This window comes from Perna viridis, chromosome 4, assembly GCF_037379345.1.
Source record: "Perna viridis isolate PV_CMFRI_1.1 ecotype Kerala chromosome 4, ASM3737934v1, whole genome shotgun sequence".
NCBI lineage: Eukaryota > Metazoa > Mollusca > Bivalvia > Mytilida > Mytilidae > Perna > Perna viridis.
In genome coordinates, this window is record NC_142448.1 from 20,302,700 (window position 1) to 20,324,373 (window position 21,674).

Genomic DNA, 21,674 nt, shown 5'->3' on the forward strand with positions numbered 1-21,674 from the left:
AAAATTTCCAGATCGATGTTAAGAGTTTTAATTAGGATGACCCTATAAAACCGTATTGTCAACATACTTCCGTTACCTAGTTTGGATATTATTATATCTTATGCAAATGTGTGAAATTGTCATCAATAAAGCAACTTGTTGATTTCTAAAGAAGGATTTAAAGATAAAATCTTCATATTTTTAAGACATGAGTGAATCGATCTTGATATATTGAAATCAATAATCGAATCGAAGCTCCCCAAATGACTGATAACTCAATATTCCTGATGTTCTGTGCACCACTAGTTAATTGGGGTTTCTATCTTATGATTCGAATCTTGTCCTGCTTGATTAAATGTGGCTACTAGATTTCTTAATTTTTCCAGGTGAGTGATTTAGACTCTATATAGTCATCCCATTCACCCTCAGGCATATCAGTACTACCTATCGAAATTGCAGATGAGATTTGTAAAAATGACACCACTAGTTTTGTTCAAATTAAAACCATAAAATGGAGAAAAATGAAGGACTGAAAAATACAGCAGACTATAAAACAATGTGATGCATGTACATGAATAACACTTACAAGTCCTATTGTACAAAACACAAGATTTCTTTCTTAAAATGTGTCTTCATAGCAATAAAACTGACCCTTTGTTTTACCTAGGTAACACCTAACAATGAATATGACCCTGGTATTGTTAGATTCTTTTAATAGTTTGATTCCACTGTAAACATAACGCAAAAGTAAAACACTTCTGATTCATTTTTATGTACCAAAACTAAACACACCAAAATTAAAACATTCACATTTTGACAGGAAACTGCCAAAATAACCAGATGGCAAAATATTCCAATTGACAGTATATTTGGATAATGTTACACTTGGTAGCCTGAACAAACACTTTTCTGATACAGCTTTATTTGCCTACAATAACTTATTATAACATGGATGTCTAATTTCTTCCTTCTTTCAACCCCTCTTCAGTGTCACTATCATTATCACTGTTAACAGACTGTTCAAAGACTGTTTTAGGTTTTGTTGCATTTTTCTTCCCACTGGCTAAGTATTCCTCCGCATGAACAATATAACGGAATGGCGATGGGGGTGCTATGATAGTCAAGTTACTTATAAATTGCCCTGAAATAAGTTAAAAAAAAAAACATTGGGTTCATAATTGGGACTGTCATAGAAAATCAATGAATACGAAAGAAAGCTCTGTCTCTCATAGGCAATGCTAAATATCATATAATTTGCAATACATGTATTAAACATGTGAGTTAAAATCAATTTGGTAAAATTGTGCCATGTCATATCATTCTGCTCTACTTAATTACTGACTTTGTGTTTACTTGACATCATTTAACAATTCAACATGATTTTCACAAATACCATATTACCTTGTTTACCTTGTCCTGAGGTCAGACATCTGGGCTTGTAGCCCCTCAAACCCTTCTCATATGTTTTATCTAACAAAGGGGTTAGTTGTTAAAAAGAGAGATTTTAACATAACATACCAGGACAACCACCAGGTCTTTTACTATGAATATCTTTGATAATCGCATGGAAATTCTCTGTAATGCTCTCTTGGGTCATACTTAACTGTAAAGCAGATAAATATATACTACTGTCAATATAAAATATTTTAAAAAAAGTATTTTGTTATGTCTAAAAAAATGTAGCACAAGAGACCATTTTTTTTATTATGCTTTACAAAAATTAGTATTTACTCATCAGTAAAATCATGACACAAATAATTGATAAAATGTCTCTGATCAAATCTGAATACCCATATGAATTTTGCCTTTAAGATATTTGATTCAGTTATTTTGCCGTACCTGGCCAAATGGGACAGTGAGTTTTCCAACAGGATCAGAGACTTTAACTGTTTCATATGACAATCCATGTAAGAAGAAGGTAATCATTTTCTCTATATCATCACCAAGGGTACCTGTAATCAGTATGTAAACAAATACAAACATTCATGCTTAGTTAAGTATAGAAATACTAAATACTCCCATTGGTCCTTTTCAGTACTTAAAATTTCATATTTTATTTAATAAATTATATATAGTTCAGTAATTTGAAGCTTTGGTTATGAAAGAGTTAAGAAGAATCTTAAGTATGTAGATATATGGAGAGAGTCTCTATGTGTATATACTAACCATTTTTCTTCTTTATTTTTCACTTTTCACCACTAAAACATCAAATTACTGTGCTTTTAGATAATATTGCAGTTTTGACAAGTCTCTAGGACAAATAGCAAAAGCATAGTGTCACAAAGATTACTGCAAAAATAACTGAGGTGTGAACGACTATTATTGACAACTTTGTCGTTCAAAAATATAAATTCTGGTAAATATTGACAGTGGGCATTCCTTGTTCTAGTAAACACTATTTTGATTAGTCAATATAAATCTTTGTTGTAAACTTCACTGATAATTGACAAGTACAGAAAACTAATTGATAGAACAGCATCATCCATGCATTTGTTCCTTTTGAGTACTTGTGCTTGTGTTTCTTTACAATATATTTTAGGTTTCTTTCTTTTCTGATACTCTGTAAATGTAAGAATTTCCTTTGTCAACTTTATTTGGGATCAAGACTTTCTTGCTTTTGGATGGACTGACCAGGAACTTATTTATTGCTGCACAAATTCGAAACTTTCCGACATGTATGAGCGTTATTTCCCCAGCATATCATTTCAGGATAGTAATTTTTGATAGTGGGGGCAAGCCCTGTGTGTGGGTACCCAGGTGTAAAATTAGTTTGATGAATTGGTCATAAAAATCATAACCTGGTACTTTTAATTACAATACAATTTGTTACCTTTAAATATAGTTACAATTAGCCATTTAGGTCACACATTTTTACAAATTTTACCTACTGGAATTCTGGATCCAATGAAAAATTTTGTAAATGTGCCTTCTAGAATTTGTAAAAATGGATTAGCAGTGCTGATTAATTATCTTAGAATGCCGGTTTGATTGACAGCTAAGCTGCTTTGGTTTTACAAAGACCAGTTAACCCAAACTTATGAATGAATGTAATCAATATAATGTAATCAAAATCATTTTACAATGCAGGTTGGGAAACCAATAGGCTTGAAAGTTCAAATTCTACAAAACAAAAGTTGGACAGTAAATAATTTACTTGACTGAAATAGACTTTTATTCAACAAGCAATTCTGTATATCTGTAAAACCTGATACAGAAACTACGACCTAATGAAATGCATTGCAGATAAACATTTTCTTAAAAAATCTTTACATAAGTCCAAGGGGTGATAAGTCAAGGCTGACGATTTGCTGAAAAAATATCAACTTATGGTCTGAAAAAATACATATTGTCATACCAGCATCCCTATTCATATAGAGAATTTTTTTCTTCATTCAAAGGTATTCCCTTCACTGGTACAACCACTATTTGAAATGTTGATAATTTCCTGTTTGGTCCCACCCACTCATGAAACAGTATCTAATTGGTTGGTTGTCCTCAAATGAAGATTGCTTAAGTTACAAATGAAAAAGTGAAGCAAAATTGTTTACACTTGAGTTAATTTTGCAGTAAGGGGTTCTGCACTCAAAAGAATATTCTTTAATTCCAAGGTAAAACTAATCAAAATGGTTGGATTGTTTGACTTACTGGTCAATTTAAAGTATTCTCTAATAAATATATTTTTGTAGATTTTTATTGATGTGCCAAGCTATTTTTATGGAATACAACTTTCCCATACCATTAGCAACACTAGGAGTAGCTTCTCTTAACACTCCTCCCTTTAATGAACCCCATTCTTTCTCAAAACCTGGCACGGAAATGAGGTGATCAAAGTCTGTCTTTTTTATAATGCCATCCTCTATCTGCAAGTCAAAATAAACACCTGAATAAACAAGATTTTTATACAATCTTATTCAACTTACTTTAATCGAGGAAAAGTATTGGAATTCGGGGAGATTATCATAGTTTGATAATTTGTAATTCCCAATATACCCTGAAGAAAATACTATACACACTAGAAAGATTTTGTAAATAACAGAAACCCTTAACGAATTAAAAGGTAAAGAAGATAATAAATCTCCTACACAACTAATCAGGATTACACGATGCCTTAACAAAATCTTATATTTATTTGATAAAGGCAGTTGGAAAAAAAAATCATCATTCCTTACAGTCTTCAACCTAAATTAAAAACACTGGAACATATTTTAAATTGCCATTTTCATAGTAGATGTATCTGACCAGTTACATTGTATTGGACAGAGCTGTATTGTACTTGTATTTTGTCTCTTGATCTTCACACTCAATACAATTCTCATAGATGATGTTACCATTTGTATTATTTCAGGTCCTCCTGCCCTGTATGCACCTAGTTCTTCTGCTAGTTTAATCTGTGCTTTCTCCTATAATAAATGAACTTACAGAGTAATTTTAGGGTTCAAAAGTGATAAACATAGAACTCTTCTGAATATCTGGTGTAGGCAAATTTGTACACAATAATCAAGACCAAGGCTCCGGAAACGGTAAACAATGCTGGTAATTAACCAAAAAATTTTGCTAATGACCTATGTTTGAACATATTTTAAATGTATTTAAGTAGCACTCCAGCTAAGAATCATGCAAAATGTGATTCATGGGTAAAAAGCCTACATATTTTTATTTTTGATATTTTGTTTAAATTGCCATAGTAAACAGAAATTAACATTAAGGTTTTCATATAACCCATGTTCTTAGGAGATAAAAATTATATAGAATGCACTGTAGATTTAAAAATTAAGGGAGATAACGCTGTAAATGACACCCAAATACAATAGATCTATTGGATTTTAAATGTTGATTATCTCCTAAGAGCAGGCAGATTTGAATGAATAATTACACATTTCATAGTATAGACCCATAAAACAACTTAATTACAAAAATGAAAATATGTAGCCTTTTTTGGGGTGTATCACATTTTTCAGATTTTGCATGATTCTTACTAAGACAGCTACTTAACAGGAATAATGTGTACTTAACAGCACAAATCAATTTTAATTCATAGTTTGTTCATCCTTGAACAATGAATGCTTATAACAATTGTATTTGCATATGTGTCAGTCATTCTATAAAATAACACATTATCCTGTTGTTTTTACACTGAAACTATCTTTAAGTTATAGATTAATGATGTCATAATTAAAAATTAAATTGATAGGTTTACATTGATCAAAAGGTGATTCGAAGAGAAATGTTAAGTGTGAGCATGAGTATAATGAATCCCCATGATTTTAATTTTTTGGTCCTTGGGTGGTAAAATCAGCTCTCACTTTCAGTGTCAACCAAAAAATGCAGTTAAACGTTTTTCATCTTTGAATAAATACAGGCACTTTTATTTTTATGTATATCTTAAGAATGGAATTGAATCCCAAACCTTTCTGTGACCATTAAATTATACTTCATATTTCATTTAAAATAATATTCATTTTGTAATTACACATTTTATTTTAGGTTTTGTTATCCAACCAAAGAATGATACCATACAAACTCTATAATATCATAATGTTTTAATAATATACAACATACCTGGCATACAACTATACATCTTCTTCTCATACCTAAGTCAAATACATGGGGTAAAGGCATAGTGTTCTTTACAATGGATAAAAACTTGGTCTGAAAAATAATACAAACGAATCAATTACCTAATGCAATCATAAACAATGCAGCTATCAGATACAGATAAACTTAAAGAGCAATTAAGTACATGTATATTGAAACTATGATAAGTAATTCTTTAGGTCACAATGCAATAAACAGTATTTTTGAAAATTTACTCTGCCTTAATTTAGTAGATTGATGGATTGATTGTTGGGGTTTAATGCCCAAGCAGCAATATTTCAGCTATATTCAGGCGATTAACATGAAATGATGATGACATAAGAAAGGGATGGGACACAAGGGTAATGGGATCGACAAATTTAGATTGCCACTGGAAACAGGGAGAGGTGGGTAAGGTCGGGCAATTTAAAATCATGCAGCGGAGCCAAAAGGTTTTTACTCCGAGAGAATACCACAGAAGGGATCTTTAATGTGCGAGGAACGTGACATCATTCCCAACACGGTGTACCACTATGGTTTGCGGTGAGGTTTTCTGTATTATGGCCTTACAACCCCAGCATGAAGCATGCCAGGGGTACCCCATTCCACCACCTGGGGCACACTACCCAGTTGCTCTGTGGGCAGAGTGCCTTAGTCCCAGGCCAGGGCTCTGAGCACTATTTAGTTGCCTTTAACGACAAACTTAGCAGTACTACAGGCCTATTCTTTTGACACCCAGACCCGCATGGGGCTAATTTAGTAGAAAAGTTTAAAATATTATAAGTAACCACAAAATACTACTCAGAGAATCACGGTTTAAAATCATGTAGAAGAAAAGTAAATTTAGCCCACATAATCAACTGGGAACGTATAACATTGTTGTATGATTTTGCTTATCTATATTATGGGGAAGGAAATAAAATTTGTATCTTTGTATCAAATTATATTTCTTCAGATTTTTTTTTGAAGTAATTTTGGCTGTAACTTGGTGAAATTTCTAATGGCAGTCACATGACAATAAACTGTCCTGCCCATTGACCTTCCGTTACTTTTCACTGTGTTATTTTGTTGTACAAAATTTTAAACAAAATATAAATATTTTTTCTTTCATTTGTGTGTAATGAAAATACATTTAAGGTCATTGCATCCTTCCTTTGTCATTTCATAAAACCTTTTTTTGTCTTCGCATCCAAATTATTGAAATGTACACCCTGACGGGTGGTGTGATTGAACTGTCATTGTCACAGCATCTATTGCTTGTCATAACTTGTTTATCTTAATTTTTATTGGGACCTGAGCTTTATGGATATACATGTAGCAATATATTTGAATTAAAAAAGTTTTAAATACATTGTATTCTTTTTCTAACTTTTCAGAACTGCTATCATCATTAAATATCCTTGAAGATTAGCATGTGCCGGCAAATACAGATGATAAGAGAGAATGATATTTCAATGAGCCTGAGGCTGATAGTCCCTCTACTTCCGTCATTAATTTGTACACATTACTAAACATACATGTAGTTTTTAATTGTATATGAATAAAATGTCACCTGCTTCTTGGTCCTCATGTTAATATCCATATCAGCATATATTCTAGTGTGTAATAGATTATACATTGCAGGCTGGGCATACTCTTGGTGTCTAGTGATTACCTCCCCTAGTGAGTATTTGGGTTCAGGGTAGTCAGTACTGATCCAAACATCATCCAAAGGTTTATCTGCATCAAAAGTTCTCACTTCAATTTTATCTACATGGCTGAAAAAATTACAATAATTAACATCTGAAAACAATTAGAAAATATTGGAAATTTTCTGGACTTCATTTTGAGTCAAGCCTACCCTATTGCATTTTGATTAGATCAGCACTTCATACTGAAACATTTACAAGCAAACTCTTAAAAGCAACAAGAAGGCATAAAACTCTACCCAGGACATTATTCTGCATCTGCACCAACCTGACTGTATTTGAAAGCATTACACATTGTCATCTTTGCAATATACCCTTATGGTTAAAACATAAATGTATATTGTATGTCTTCTACTCTTGTTAATGTATAGCAATAAAAGAGTTGGTGGAATAAAACAAAATTCATTATTCAATTCATGTTCTAATCTGAAGTATCCTGAAATGGCAAATAGTTAAACTAATTCAGAACACTCAAGCCTCGACAATAAAATTCTGGATTTACCTATATAAATAAAACTGTTAGGTCCAAGGCCCAGGACCCTCACTTTCTAACCAGGTCATTTGAATTCTTTTTTAACATAAGTCCTAAGCCTCCAATCTCCTAGATTGACCTACTATTAAGAACATTTCATTTTCCTCAAGAAAACCTTTGACTTGAAATTAGAAAAAGTCCTGAACCTATTACTTTTAAAAGCTTATTTGTACCCCTGACTTAATATGGAGGGGGTTTCGTCCTGCTTTCAGGACACTGCCTTAATCTTTTATTACATATAGTATTTAATCACACACTGGTATATTCTAACTAAGATACTTACACTTTCTTTGTTTTTTTAATAAGACTCCTGTTGTCATTCACACCACTTTCAGTCTTTGTTTTCAATTTCTGTTTTTTGTTTTTGTATCTCTTCTGTGTTATAAAAGGTGATATCAAGCCTCTGTTTTCAAAACAACGGCAAAGTATCTGACTAGGATTTACCTTTGAAAACACTACAAGAAAAAATGAAAAATGAATCAATAATAGAGGCTCATATCCTAAAATACATGCCTGTTAAAAAAAATCTCAAACAAAATATATTATAAGGTGATACACCAATTACTTGTAACTATTTTTAAGTTAAAAAAAGATAACATTCTGGCATCATGGAGGCCAGATGAAGGTAAAAAACAAAGAGACTGCCATATAATTTACTGGAATATAATAGACTGGTGTTATCAAGTCATCCATGTTTTTGCTAAACCTGTTTTTATCCTTTTATTAAAATGTACCACTATGATCCTTTAAATTTTGGTGAAAGAAAAGTATATGGCTTCTAAGTTATAAGATTTTCTGATATACATGTAAAGGCAGAGAGGATTTACTTCAGACACACACAATTTTCACATGACGGGATTCAAAGTTTTATTCCATGAGAAAAATGTGTTTGTTCATATACAAATCACATTGTGAGCTTTTTTTTTTTAAAGAAAAGAATATTTTAGGAAGAGAACTACAGTGCCTTTTGTAAATGCATTGTGTGCATGAATTTACTTTCTTGTTAACTTAAGATAACAAGTAGAAATACTGAAGATAAAAACCAAAGAAGAATCTGTGGAAAAAACAATATCAGGACAATACATGAAGAACAAATTGTGTGACCTAAAGCCCACTAAAATTCGGGGTGCAAGTATATAAGTGATCACTGACATGCATACATGTACAAGTTCATGAAAGATGCCTTTTGGTCCAGTACAGGATATTTACAGTAAAAACGGAGTCAAAACAATTTAAATTACAATTTTATCGACTTAAAAGTCATAGCATATACTGGTACTGACATAAATTAATCTACTTTGTCTTCAGGAAGATAGTACCAGTACCCCTTTATGACAAATAATATCTAAATGAATCGACTTTGTCATCAGGAAGATAGTACCAGTACCCCTTTCTGACAGATAATATCTAAATCAATCTACTACGATCTGATCTAATCTGATTATTTTTCGCCATTACTTCCGAAGATTGCCGACAGGACATTCACCAGGGTTAAAAATACTTTAACCTTGGCTAAAAAATAACAAAAACGGATACACAGGTAAGCATGTGTCTTGTTTTCATTTCATTTCAACTATTTCTTGATTAGTTTTCAAATAAATAATGACCATATTTGAGCCGCATTATATCACAATACGTAAATTTCAAAAGGATCCTTGCGTTATATTCAAACTTTTTTCTTTTACGGCTTGAGTCCATCGGTCTTCCTTGCCGTTGAATAACTACTTTCGCTTTGCAATCAGATTTGTTATGAAGAAGCGACCCTTATAGCACATGCGTGGATTAAGGTCACCAGACGTCGCATGCATACGAACTTATCTAGGTCGATTTTTTGTCTTGCAAGACAATAAATATATAGACACAAATTTCATGTATTGAATGCATGTTATTTGTGGATATCAAATGAAATTGTACAGGAAAAGTACAAATTAGTAGAAATAATTCAAAGTTAAAATATATATAAAGAAATGAAAATTTACGAAAATGACAGCTAATGCAGCTTTAAATTCACAAACAAAATAAAATTATGTCATGCATCCAAATAAAAAAAATTACAGAAGCAATGAATTTGATATAAGATATAAAAATAACAACATCAATGATTTTTGAAAATTTGAATATCCTAAAATTGTTAATTGTTTATATGCCAACCACTTTGACACTTAATGAGATGCAAATAGGTGAATGTACACTCCTTGAGATGTTTAGGTTTCCCGCACGCACGATACCTAAACACACGCTAAATATTTACCGAAAACATGATAAATGACCGCTTCTATCATGCGTTTAAACGAACGATCCTATCATGTGTTTAAGTTAACTATAAACAAACGCTCCCAGCATGCGTTTAAATGCACAAAAAATGAACTCTCACAGATTGTGTTTAAACACACGATAGACAAACAATGAAAATTAATATTAACAAATAATGACAGAAGAAAAAATAGAAAATTGCATTAATGAAAATATTTGAATTAATAATAACAAAAAATATGAAAATAACAGTTGAATAAAGGAAATTATCAGAGTACAAAAATAAACACTTCTATCATGCGTTTAAAAGAACGCTCATATAATGTGTTTTAACGAAAGATATATATTAACGCTCCCAGCATGCGTTTAAACACATGATAAAAGAACGCTCCTAGCATGCATTTAGACGCACAATAGACGTATGATGAAAAATAATAATATTAACAAATAATGACATAAGAAAAAGTAGAAAATTGAATTAATAATAGCAAAAGATATACAAATAACAGTTGAATAAAGAAATTATCACAGAACAAAAATAAACGCTTCTATCATACGTTTAAAAGAACGCTCATATAATGTGTTTTAACAAACGATATACGAACGCTCCCAACATGCGTTTAAACGCACAATAGACGTATGATGAAAAATAATAATATTAACAAATAATGATATGAGAAAAAGTAGAAAATTGAATTAATAATAGCGAAAGATATACAAATAACAGTTGAATAAAGAAATTATCAGAGTACAAAAAAAATGCTTCTATTGTGCGTTTAAACGAATGCTCTTATAGTGCATTTAAACAAAAGCTCCTACCATGCGTTCATCATGTGTTTAAACGAACGCAAACGATGTTTACATGTACGATAAATGATGCATGAACGCTAAAATGGGAAATGTGAATGTTTCAAGGAGTGTAACTTCAATAATTAGATTGGTGAATTCCCCTATCAAATCATGACAAATGACCTTTCTCATTCAAAAATCGAACAATTGATGTATTATATATCAATGTCAATCTTTTTTAACATGTAAGTACATTGCCTGCTCTTTTTCATTAGAAATGAATTACAGAACCTGGCAGAACTTAGCTGTATTGATTCAATCTTCTAAGTTTTAGTAAATAATATGCTGCCCTTGCTTGAACAGTAACCCCCCACCTTTAAAAGGCTTTTTTCGTCTAGTACGACAATTAAACAAGTCTTGCCAAAGGGAACTTCGCTAGATGGAAAGTAACAGGTTGTGTTGCCAAAAAAAAAAAAAAAAACACCCTATAAAATATATTTAAAGCCAAAATATGAGACTATAACTTTTAAAATTTTATACCAATGGACGCTGCCATGTTGTAGAAATGCAGCAAATGATGAAAGAAATTATTTTCAAATGAATCAATATTCAGACCAACAAGACAAATAATATATTGAAATGATTTTTATTAGTAAAATAAGAGCTGCAAAATTATTCATCAATGTTTCATTTATTTATTATTTCTATCAACCAATTAAAAGGCCCCTTATGTATTGGTTTGGTTATTAGTAGCCATTTTGTTAAGACTTCGAGGAAAGTTTGTCAGCTGTTGATAGAAATCGGTTTAATAACCATATTTTCTCCTTTAGTTGAAGTGTATCCATGAAGGTATCCAAACTATCATGTAGTATCCATTAATACATAACACATGAGAGTGGAAATATGCCCGAATTTGATAGAAAGTTTAACTTCTTTTGAGTTCATCACGTTGATTAGCTCTGTGTCACTTTTTTTAAATGAGTAATCTTTTGATGCTGTAATAAAGGCTACATTCTCAGTATCCCATCCAAATATAGAAGATCATACATTTATGACTATATTTAAGGTATTAACGGTTCTATTCAATTTATTTCCAAACTGTCAATTACACGAAACCAGAATTAATAATATTTCTCTTAAGTTCCTTTGCCATTCATATTTATTGTAGTTTAACATAATTTTAAAGGATCTTCTTTATGACTTATCAAATATAAAAGGTCTAAATTTATTGCTAAGAATAAGAGGTGAGACATAGGGGTTTAATTTCATGTGCCATTCACATCACAAATTTCCCTCTAAAATTACTGAAGACTACTGCTATCAATTAATAATACAGTTGTACATGGACCTTTGAATGACTATGAGTTGGTCTTTAATGACAAGCAATATATATGTACTACTTAACTAGCAGTATTTCTAATGTCCTACATCATTGAATACCATTTTTTATATCTATATATTTTTTTTTATTAAAGATCATTTAAGATAATTACACAGTATTGCATTGTTTTTCCTGATTTAAAATAAAAATTAAACAATCACATTATGTATTAGACTCAGTAACATTATATTGCATTCTTTTCTACATATTTTGGTAACATTTTAAGGTCATAAGGTGTATTAATAAAAACAAATTAAATCTCTAGTTAAAATTAGTCTCTCATTATTTTCTTTTAATTTACTGTTTAATATTTACATGCACAACTGTAAAACTAATTGAATGTTCAAACTTCCAACTTGAAAACCTTATTGTTACATTTTATGATTAAGCCTTGCGCATGTTGGCCGTTGAGGTCTGGATGGTAGGATGCATTAAGAGATAATCAAGTCTTTGATTACACGAAATGGCTCATATCTATAGTTTATTAGATGTTAGTAAATTATCTGTTTTTTTTTTTTTTTTAGGAAGTACTGAACATTGCCACAATTACTAATATATAGAGCTACATGTATCATTTGTACCATAAATCTTTTTTCTAATTGTTTAAATTGTGCCAGAGAAGGGAACTTATTTGCACCAGTCTTACTTTCAGCTCACTAAAATTTGTGATTTTTAGCTCACCTGTCCCAAGGCTAATGAACATTCTTCACTCCAGTTTACAAAACGTGCAAATTTGTTGTAAGGTTTTTGTGACATGGGTTAAATTTATTATTGATAATTCAGTAGAAAACCCAAAGCGTTTCTTTCGATCTTCTTGCTTCATAACTGAACTCCATTTTAGTGGAACATTCCTTAACTTGAGACAAGTTCGTACCGACCGCTACAATGTGTCAATAAAGTTTCAGTCTTGATTTCTCAGTAATAAATTTTGAACCTGATTATTGATACTCTTGATCAATTTATATCAAGAGACTGGATAATTTGAACAAGAAATCATTATAGATAAAGTGGGACCAGGGAAAAAAAACAACAAAATGAGAATTCCAACAGAATGGCACTGCCTGAAATTTTGTATTCCAGTTCTGCCCAAAAAAGACAAATCAGTAGGACAATGCTTTGCGAGAAGTTTTGGTTTACTTAATCATATATTAATTTTGCAGTAATAAATTTGGTAAGGGATAGAATATAGATTAGAAATTCAATTTGATGAATATATAATACAGCCAATCGTTCAGTCAGCAGGCTGATTTCAGTCACCAAAATATTTAGTTACCTACCGGTACACATGTAGCTTAAGAAATCTCAATAAAACATATAAAAATTCCTACTTATATTGTGTGCATGTAAGTAACATATGACACATGATTAAAAAAAGCTTTGGAAAATGATCGCACAGAAGTGCGTTTGTGATCACGCTGAACTGTGATGGTTAGAAGTGATTGTTGACTGCCTATAGCTTCGTGGAAATGCTGCGGCCATTACATGGAGGTGCATTTTGAAGTTCTTTTTGTACTTCGCTTAAATGTTTTGACTCGCATGTTTTTCCGTTAATATCGTAAATATACGCAAATCTTAAAATGCCTTAATTAGTTAACAAAGTGATTATACAGGTGGATACTAGTCTACATGCAACTAGTAAGAACTTTTCTTTCATTCCTTTCAATATCATACTTCCAATTACATGTATTTAGGACATTATAAAAGCAAAATTAATACTAAGTTTACTTCCATTTTTTACTATAGTTTCACTAAGGAATACTAAAACAGTTACAGAAAAATCTACAATTTTATATAAATGTCCCTCCAAAATTTACTTAAAATTTACTTAACTCGATAATCAATCCAGGATCCTTTATTTTTGATTTTGCATTCTTATATATTTTTTGGTAAAAAATGATTGTATAATGGCTAGTGAGGCAGAAAAGAAGTCGATTCAAGCAATAAGTGCTTATGCATGTGCAATTTCGTTGCAACGTTGAATGGGATACCAATGCACTTCTGCGTCTTTGTTCAATATAAATGAACGCACTTTCGTTTATTAGCCTCACACACCCAACGTACTACATTGTTAACCATCACAGAACAATGCAACCATCGCACTTCAGCGTTCCCACCACTTTTCCGAGTCTTACATATCTACACCAGGGTTTATGGTGAAAATGAGATTGGGGTTTAATAGGGCATTGAATTGGCCTGGATGTTGAAAGCAAGCCAAAATCAGTGGCATAGATTATTAAACGATTAGCAACTTTAAAAACTTCTGTCTTTGATTCTCTAAGTGGACCTATTGATTTGAAACTTGGAAAATTTCAGGATCATTCACTCTTAAAAGTAAACTTGGACCTTTGACACTAATATTTGTGACTGTAGAAATTGAATATATCAAACTTCCTGTAATATATTTTCAGGAGATCAAATGCAAAAGAAGGAAAAGTATGATAAACTTGACCTACCTGTTCCCAACCGAGCCAATACATTCATGTCTGCTGAAGATGTAGCTGCTGGAAAGAAGTCCCAGTGGTATGAGTTAGAAGTAACAGGTGAGAAATATTCCCATAATGCTTTGTAAATACTAAATTGCTTTCTCTTTGGTAATGTTCAGATATAAATTAGACTATTTAGCAACTTGGAACTTCATGAAGTTTGGCTAGACTAAAATATCAGATATTCATATTTTACATAGGGAGTACCGTATTTTGGTGTGTATAGTGTGCATTTGTGTATAATGCGCGGGGTGGTTTTTCTTTTAGAAGTTGATGTAAAAAACTTTTTACTGATGTATATATGTATTGTACACTGTGAAAATAGCATAACTTGTTAGAACAAAGAACATTTCTGGCTTTAATTTATTTGTAAATAGAAGGGATCATTTCGTCTGTTTTGTGTATTTATTTATCACAAAAAATAATATTGTTTTTGTCACTTTTTGTATTTATCTGTTTTGTCCGTGTTTATGTGTATTCATTTACTATTTGGGTAAAAAATGCGTAACGTAGACAATAGCTGAAATTGTCAGCTTGGACATATGTTTTGATTACCTTTGAAAGGTTTCTATAGAGAGTAATAAATTTCTGAAGATTGCTAATTCTAGAAGAAGGACTGTTTTTACTACAATTAAGGGGTTTGAGCGAACAATGCAGACGGTCATCAAATAGGGCATGTGTGTTGATAGCTCAGCCAAGCATGATCTAATGAGATGCTGAATTTTCTCCGATGTGTATCGGGGATACATAAAGGGTTTATGTTTAAAATTAATAGTTTTTATGTTGGATAAGGATTTTGATATTAATTCACTGAAAAAAGGAAGCCAAATATTATCAAAAAGTAGAATATCCAATATCTATGAAGTAGAGTTCAATACGATGAGTAAATAACAATATTTTTTTTTAAATCAACTACTTTGTCCAAAGGAAATATTTTACTGCTCTATGAGCAATGTGCCCAAGATTTGAAATTCAGTAATTAAATTGTTTAAACTTGTGAGTTTTTTAATTACTTCTTTCAAATTGTTAACAAGTCGTATACATCATAAAGACATAATTATATACACATTGCAAAACAATTTACAATCTCCTTTGATAATACCGGTAATTAATTGTCTTGTGTCCTCATCATGATTAATTAATCTCCACAATAAACATGTCAATTGCTTGTTAGATATAAAATTAACTGGTGAAACCATAATCAGTGACATCCCAATACCCTTTGCAACGCCTCAATAACCATGTGACAACATTAGTTAATCGATACACAAAAACAAAAGTATGGCATTTGTAAACATAATCTGCTGAGTTCTTTTGGGAGGTAATAAATTAAAACCAGATTCTGTTCAAGAAGATTTTATTGACAATCTATGTTTACAGAGGTAACAAGTCAAGAAAAAAAACTCGTGAAAAATCAAAAAATATGCTTTGGCAGCTCGTAGGTTGTCTCTGATTCGATGTTGACTCCCTCGAAGTCGTTAATTTTCGATCGATCTTAGGACTGTAAAAATGTGTTGAAAGGATGTATGGGTGTATTATACGAACCCCCATGTTCTGAAGTCAGTTTCCTGGTGAAAAAAATGTGCACAATACACACCAAAATATGATTGATTGATTGTTTGGGTTTACTGCCGAGCAGCAATATTTCAGCTATATTCAGGCGATACACCAAAATACGGTACATTCAAATGTTATTGGGAGTTTGAGTAATTGAAGTTCATAGATTTCTGATTTGTTTTCATTGCTGGTCCAAGTTTGACTTAATCATTCTATATTGTTTACTTCCTACAAAGTATCATTCTATATTGTTTACTTCCTAAGTTTTTTTTCAGTTCTTGGATATTTTTCATTCTCTTTAGGAAGGTTATGTTGATTTGAGGACATTAAAAATGCTGTGTTTGCTTTAAAAAAAACTTTCAGTTTGAGTTCCTTTGTTGTTTTCATGTCATTTTCTTCGATGTTTTCATCATGTCGACTTTGGAACATTGTCGAAATGTAAGAATAGGACTACCTAATAAGTGATGACTTGAAAGTTACCTGTAATTACCTAACATGACACTTTGATTAATGATAGGGTTTCAGCTTTTCACACCTTTTATTACCCATGCTGACAAAATGACTGACAATTTTGAGTAAGTAAGGGTTATTCTCTGAGATATATTATCAGTGGACTGACTAGTTAGTTCAAGTGTTCGAGGAATCCAGGGTTAAAAATATTGTATGTAAAGTAGAAAAGTTTGGTACTTTGAATTGCATTTGAGTAATTGTGGTTCAAGTTTGAGTGAGTGAAGTTCAAATGTATTAAGATGTCAGTTGAATACTGAAGTGAAAATCATATACCCATTGTATACTTCATACCCTACTTGAGGGTCATTAAGTGTAAAAAAAAATTATTGTAAAATAGATTGTGGGAATAATTACCATGTGATAATGATTCTGAATATCTATGATAGAACAATACTACAAATACAATGATTCAGTGTCTTGAAAACAATATGCTTTTAAAAAACCTAACATGTTTCTGTTTCTCGATAACACAGTTCTTAAGCCTTTCTTTTAGATGAATCTGAAAAATGATTACCAGTATGTATTTATTAATTAATTAGTGTTTTATTTTAATATTTTACCGTTCGGTTCTTTTTATAAAACATGTGAAACATAAAGGAGTGATGATACATTTGTTTCTGTTTGGAGAAACGGCGAATCATAAAAATGATACAGAAACATATCTCAGATTCAAAGAAAGACTTCCTGGATTTTATTACACATGTGTACTACATTGCATTCTTATTCTCTGTGTATGTTTTAGTGAATTTATTATGGCTGTAACCTAACCAGAATGATTATTTCTCATTTCACATCTCAGTCTTTTGTACTTTTATGTCACTTGAGGATTTTAATATGAAGATAACTAAGGAAACTTAGTATAATTTATTTTATAGTTATAATGCATCACTTGGTAATGTGTTTTGCAGTATATTCATGTTACATATTACTAAACATTCAGTCATCTCTTCCGTGTTACTTGTAGAAAAAACGTTATTTCACAAACATATATTTTCCTCATGGCACACACTTCATTCACAATGTTATAATTAATGTGAAAATTATTTTGCAGGAGTTGTCAGGAACTTGAGTCCAGATCTGTTTAAGCTAAGTCATCTGACCTCTCTGTACCTGAATGGCAACAACCTATCACGGATTCCATCTGATGTCAGCAAACTAGTTCATCTGACACACCTGGATCTGTCATACAATAAACTAAGAAGCTTACCAGCAGAACTTGGAGACTTGGCACATTTGAGGGAGCTCCTACTTAACAATAATGCATTGCGAGTTCTTCCATATGAGTTGGGCAAATTGTTCAATCTACAAAGCCTTGGTATGCTTTTTCATACATAAAATATAAGATGAAGTCTTAAGGAATAACAATAGATCAAATCAGATTTTTATGTAGCACAGGAAATATACCTTACAAAAAAAGTTAAGGGCCACTTTTTAAAATCTTTATTTTTTTTCAAAATGAATACAATCTAGATTTGTTTAATTGAAAGCAGAAAGTATCAGATAGAGACACATAAACATTAAACATTTTAGAACTCAAATCTGATACTTTCTGCTATGAATTCAAATAAATTTTCTTGTATTTATTAAAAAAAAAGGATTTATAAAATTGGCTCAATTATTTTCTCTTTTTTTTTAGGAATATATACATGTATAACACCAATGATAGTAGTGAACAAAGATATCTCAGAATTTGTTAAATATTGGCAAAAAAAGCTCCAATTATTACAATGTTCATAGATATATCAGAAATTTTTTTTTATCTTTTTTCTTACTGTCAATATTAATGTTTTATTGGTTTCAGTGAAAGTAATCCTGTAGAAATAAAGTGAAAGTTACTTAAAACTACCAGATATATCAGTGTTTAACTACATTTGTACTTTCAAGATGGTTAAAAATAATCGACTTACATATTTCAATGAAAATAAAGTTTCAATAGTTTTTGAGAAGTAAATACATTTGTACATGAATCTGAAAAAAAGTTTTTAGACCCCTGAATTCAAAGTTTGGGGGAGTATATAAAAATCACCCTGTCAGTTTGTCCTTCTGTCCATCTACATTTCTTTTAAGGGTAACTCTTCCTAAACTGCTGAAAGGATTTTGATGAAATTTTATAGGAAATTTTGGCATCATATGCTGATGTACATGAAGGAACATTGTTACTGGTGGAGGACTCAAAAGGGAGATAACTGAAGTTGCAAGCTATATATTTAACTTTATTTGAAGTGGGGATGGGGTGTTCTCTTTGTGAGCTTGCACACAGTTTATTTAGTTTATGATAACACAAATCTTATCCCATGTAGAGCACTTTGAAATACATTATTGAAAATCAATTTTTCTGGCATTATTTATGGAAACTAAACATCTTTTATCTCTATCCTTTCTTGCTAACAGGTTTACAGGGAAATCCTTTATCCCCGGAGATAATGAACCTCTATAACTCTACCAATGGCACACAGAAGTTACTGAGTTACATGCTGGACAATTTGGCTGGTGAGTGTTGTCTGTATTTTATAGTACCTAGCTTGACATGTATTTAATATTATACAGATATACAGTCAAATATGTCATAGATATCATTCGCATGGTTTTAATATTACTGCATTAAAGTTTTTTAATTTTTTCTGTTACACGTTTTTGTTGTCAAGCTAGAGTTAAAACCATTTATTTGCCAAGTTATGTTGCTTTTTATTGAGAATTTCCTTGATTTTGTTGCTTTAGTATTACATTTTAAAACTCTGCATGTTTTTATTATTCTTTCTGAAGCAAAGAATAATAGAACAGTTTTAAGCAAAAGTGTTAAGTTTTTGGCCATTTTATGTAGCTTGATATGCTTAAGACAAATTCAAATTAAGCATGGATGTGTTCTGAAATTCATAACACAACATATAAAAACATCTTTTAATTTTGTATACCTTAGGAACATTTTCATCAAAAGTACTTTGTAAAGATCTTTTGTTCATGAAGAAAAGCTTATTATTTAGGTATAATAGGGCAACATACATGACAATGTAAAAACTGACCATTGCTTTGTAAAAGATCATGTTTAGCATGACCTACAGAATTATTTTCTTAGAACAAAAGATCTTTGTTACATTTGTTACTTTGTTAGATAGATACTATTCTACAGTAATAAAGAAATCTAGATTATGAAAACCAATGCAACTGTTATATACTTCTACGAGATTAAAAAAATGAGTTGAAGAAAAATGATGATAATATTTCTAAATAGCAATATTTTTTAATAGATTTGATATTGATATGCTATATTGATGAAAAGTATGAGAAGGAACCCTCTGTCAAGAAAGTTACAATTGCATGAGATAGGAAAAAATGTATACAAATATGCTATAGGTTGTACTTAAATAATCTTCTTCATCTGTCACTCATATATAAAGCTTTATTTTAATTGTAGAATAGTATTTATTATAATTTCATGTTCATTTTACCTATATTTTCCTTCCATTTTCCTTACAGTATCCAACACATCTTGTAAGTACTGCCATACAGATAGTCAAGCGAGTATACTCTTTATTTTCACTAGTACTGTAAGAGATCTATGTTATGTTGTTTTCACTGTTTAAAGAATCTCCCCCCCCCTTTATCTACATCTCATCATTTCCCTTGGTTGTGAAGACTGAAAGAATTTCCTCATTCATGATATATACTTGTCTGTACCTTTCATTTTGTTGGTGTTGGTGTTAAAAAACTGAAAACTTTTTTAGTTCACTTGGAACTATGTTGCCATCTCAAAGCATCCGTCATCCTCTATAATTAAGGTTACTTTTATTTACATTAAATAATTTCCTTTAAAACCACTTGTAATCAAATTTGGTCACAAGCTTTCTTTAGATAAATACATAAAAAATTATGTTGACTATGCTGATCAAGCTTTGAACAAAGCCACCATAGCTTTTTTAGATCACAATTTATCACTTTTTAATCTCCAGAACTATAAGCTATACTTAAATTTATATTAGTTTTCTACCAAAAAGTTTTTGGTTGTTGTTTTGTTTTTGTTTTTGTTTTTGTTTTTTTTGTTAGATGAAAACCAGTTGTGTCTTCTTTGTAGCTAAATTAAAAATCATTGCTTTTGAAATTGGAACTAACAGGTGAGCTATTCAGGTAGCATTTTGTTTTCTATGTACATGTATTTTATTCACTGAAATAGACGTCTACCTCTTTTGTTTTTGTTTTTTTTTATGCACAGAGGAAATCTGATGTGATATAATCATTCAATATAAACCACTTTATTATAGGTACCTCTAGATATATACATAAATCCATTGTATTTGACCCATTTGACCTATCATATTTAATTATATGTTGTATTTGAATGAGAGCAACTTTATGTATTACCCTGAAATTATTTAGTAAAAAGTCTTTTATTGATGTTAAAACATATGGGTATGATCTTATAGTTCTTCCGTATATGACCGCTTTAAGTTTTAGATGTCTCATTGACGATGGTAGCTACATATGCTGATGTCTTCCACTTAAAAAAAGCATCCAATGGTTTACCATTACTTTGACCAATCAATAACAGTATAATAATAGGATGATTAGTTGGTAAGAGTAAATAACCAGAATATGATTATGAGTGCTTAATACTGCTCAGATTTAATGAGTGTGAAGAACTTTTTTTTTCCACACACATGTTAAGTACAGCTCTGCCTTAAAACCAGGAAGATGCTTATAAAGGGTGATTCATGCATTTCTTAATACCAAATATTTTTATTGCAAATCTTTTGGTAGACCCCATAGAAACTGTATTAATGAAAATTGCCCACTGGAGATATTAACACTTAAATTTTGGTTATGTTTTACTACAGAAAAAGTACTGGAAAACTTCCCTCCAGAATTTTTACACTATAACCAGTCGAAAAATATTTCATGGTAAGTAGCAGATCCAAGGACATGAACATAGGAAG

General features: G+C 31.0%; 2 protein-coding genes across 2 annotated transcripts; one reads left to right on the forward strand and one right to left on the reverse strand.

The window, feature by feature from the left end:
- Positions 1–675: 675 nt before the first annotated feature.
- Positions 676–11,384, reverse strand: LOC148619253 (uncharacterized). Its single transcript, XM_088578937.1, has 9 exons — positions 11,356–11,384; positions 8,057–8,228; positions 7,106–7,310; positions 5,539–5,628; positions 4,308–4,379; positions 3,716–3,839; positions 1,819–1,931; positions 1,498–1,582; positions 676–1,120 (listed from the first exon to the last, which is right to left on the reverse strand). Exons 1-9 carry the CDS (start codon positions 11,369–11,371, stop codon positions 936–938), a joined length of 1,062 nt encoding a protein of 353 aa, XP_088435063.1. The 5' UTR covers positions 11,372–11,384; the 3' UTR covers positions 676–935.
- Positions 11,385–14,100: 2,716 nt separating this feature from the next.
- Positions 14,101–20,065, forward strand: LOC148619254 (CCR4-NOT transcription complex subunit 6-like). The gene is made up of 5 exons (XM_088577027.1): positions 14,101–14,140; positions 14,605–14,736; positions 17,798–18,061; positions 19,138–19,236; positions 19,992–20,065. The coding sequence occupies exons 1-5, from the start codon at positions 14,101–14,103 to the stop codon at positions 20,063–20,065; spliced, it is 609 nt and encodes a 202-aa protein (XP_088433153.1).
- The last annotated feature ends 1,609 nt before the right edge of the window (positions 20,066–21,674 follow it).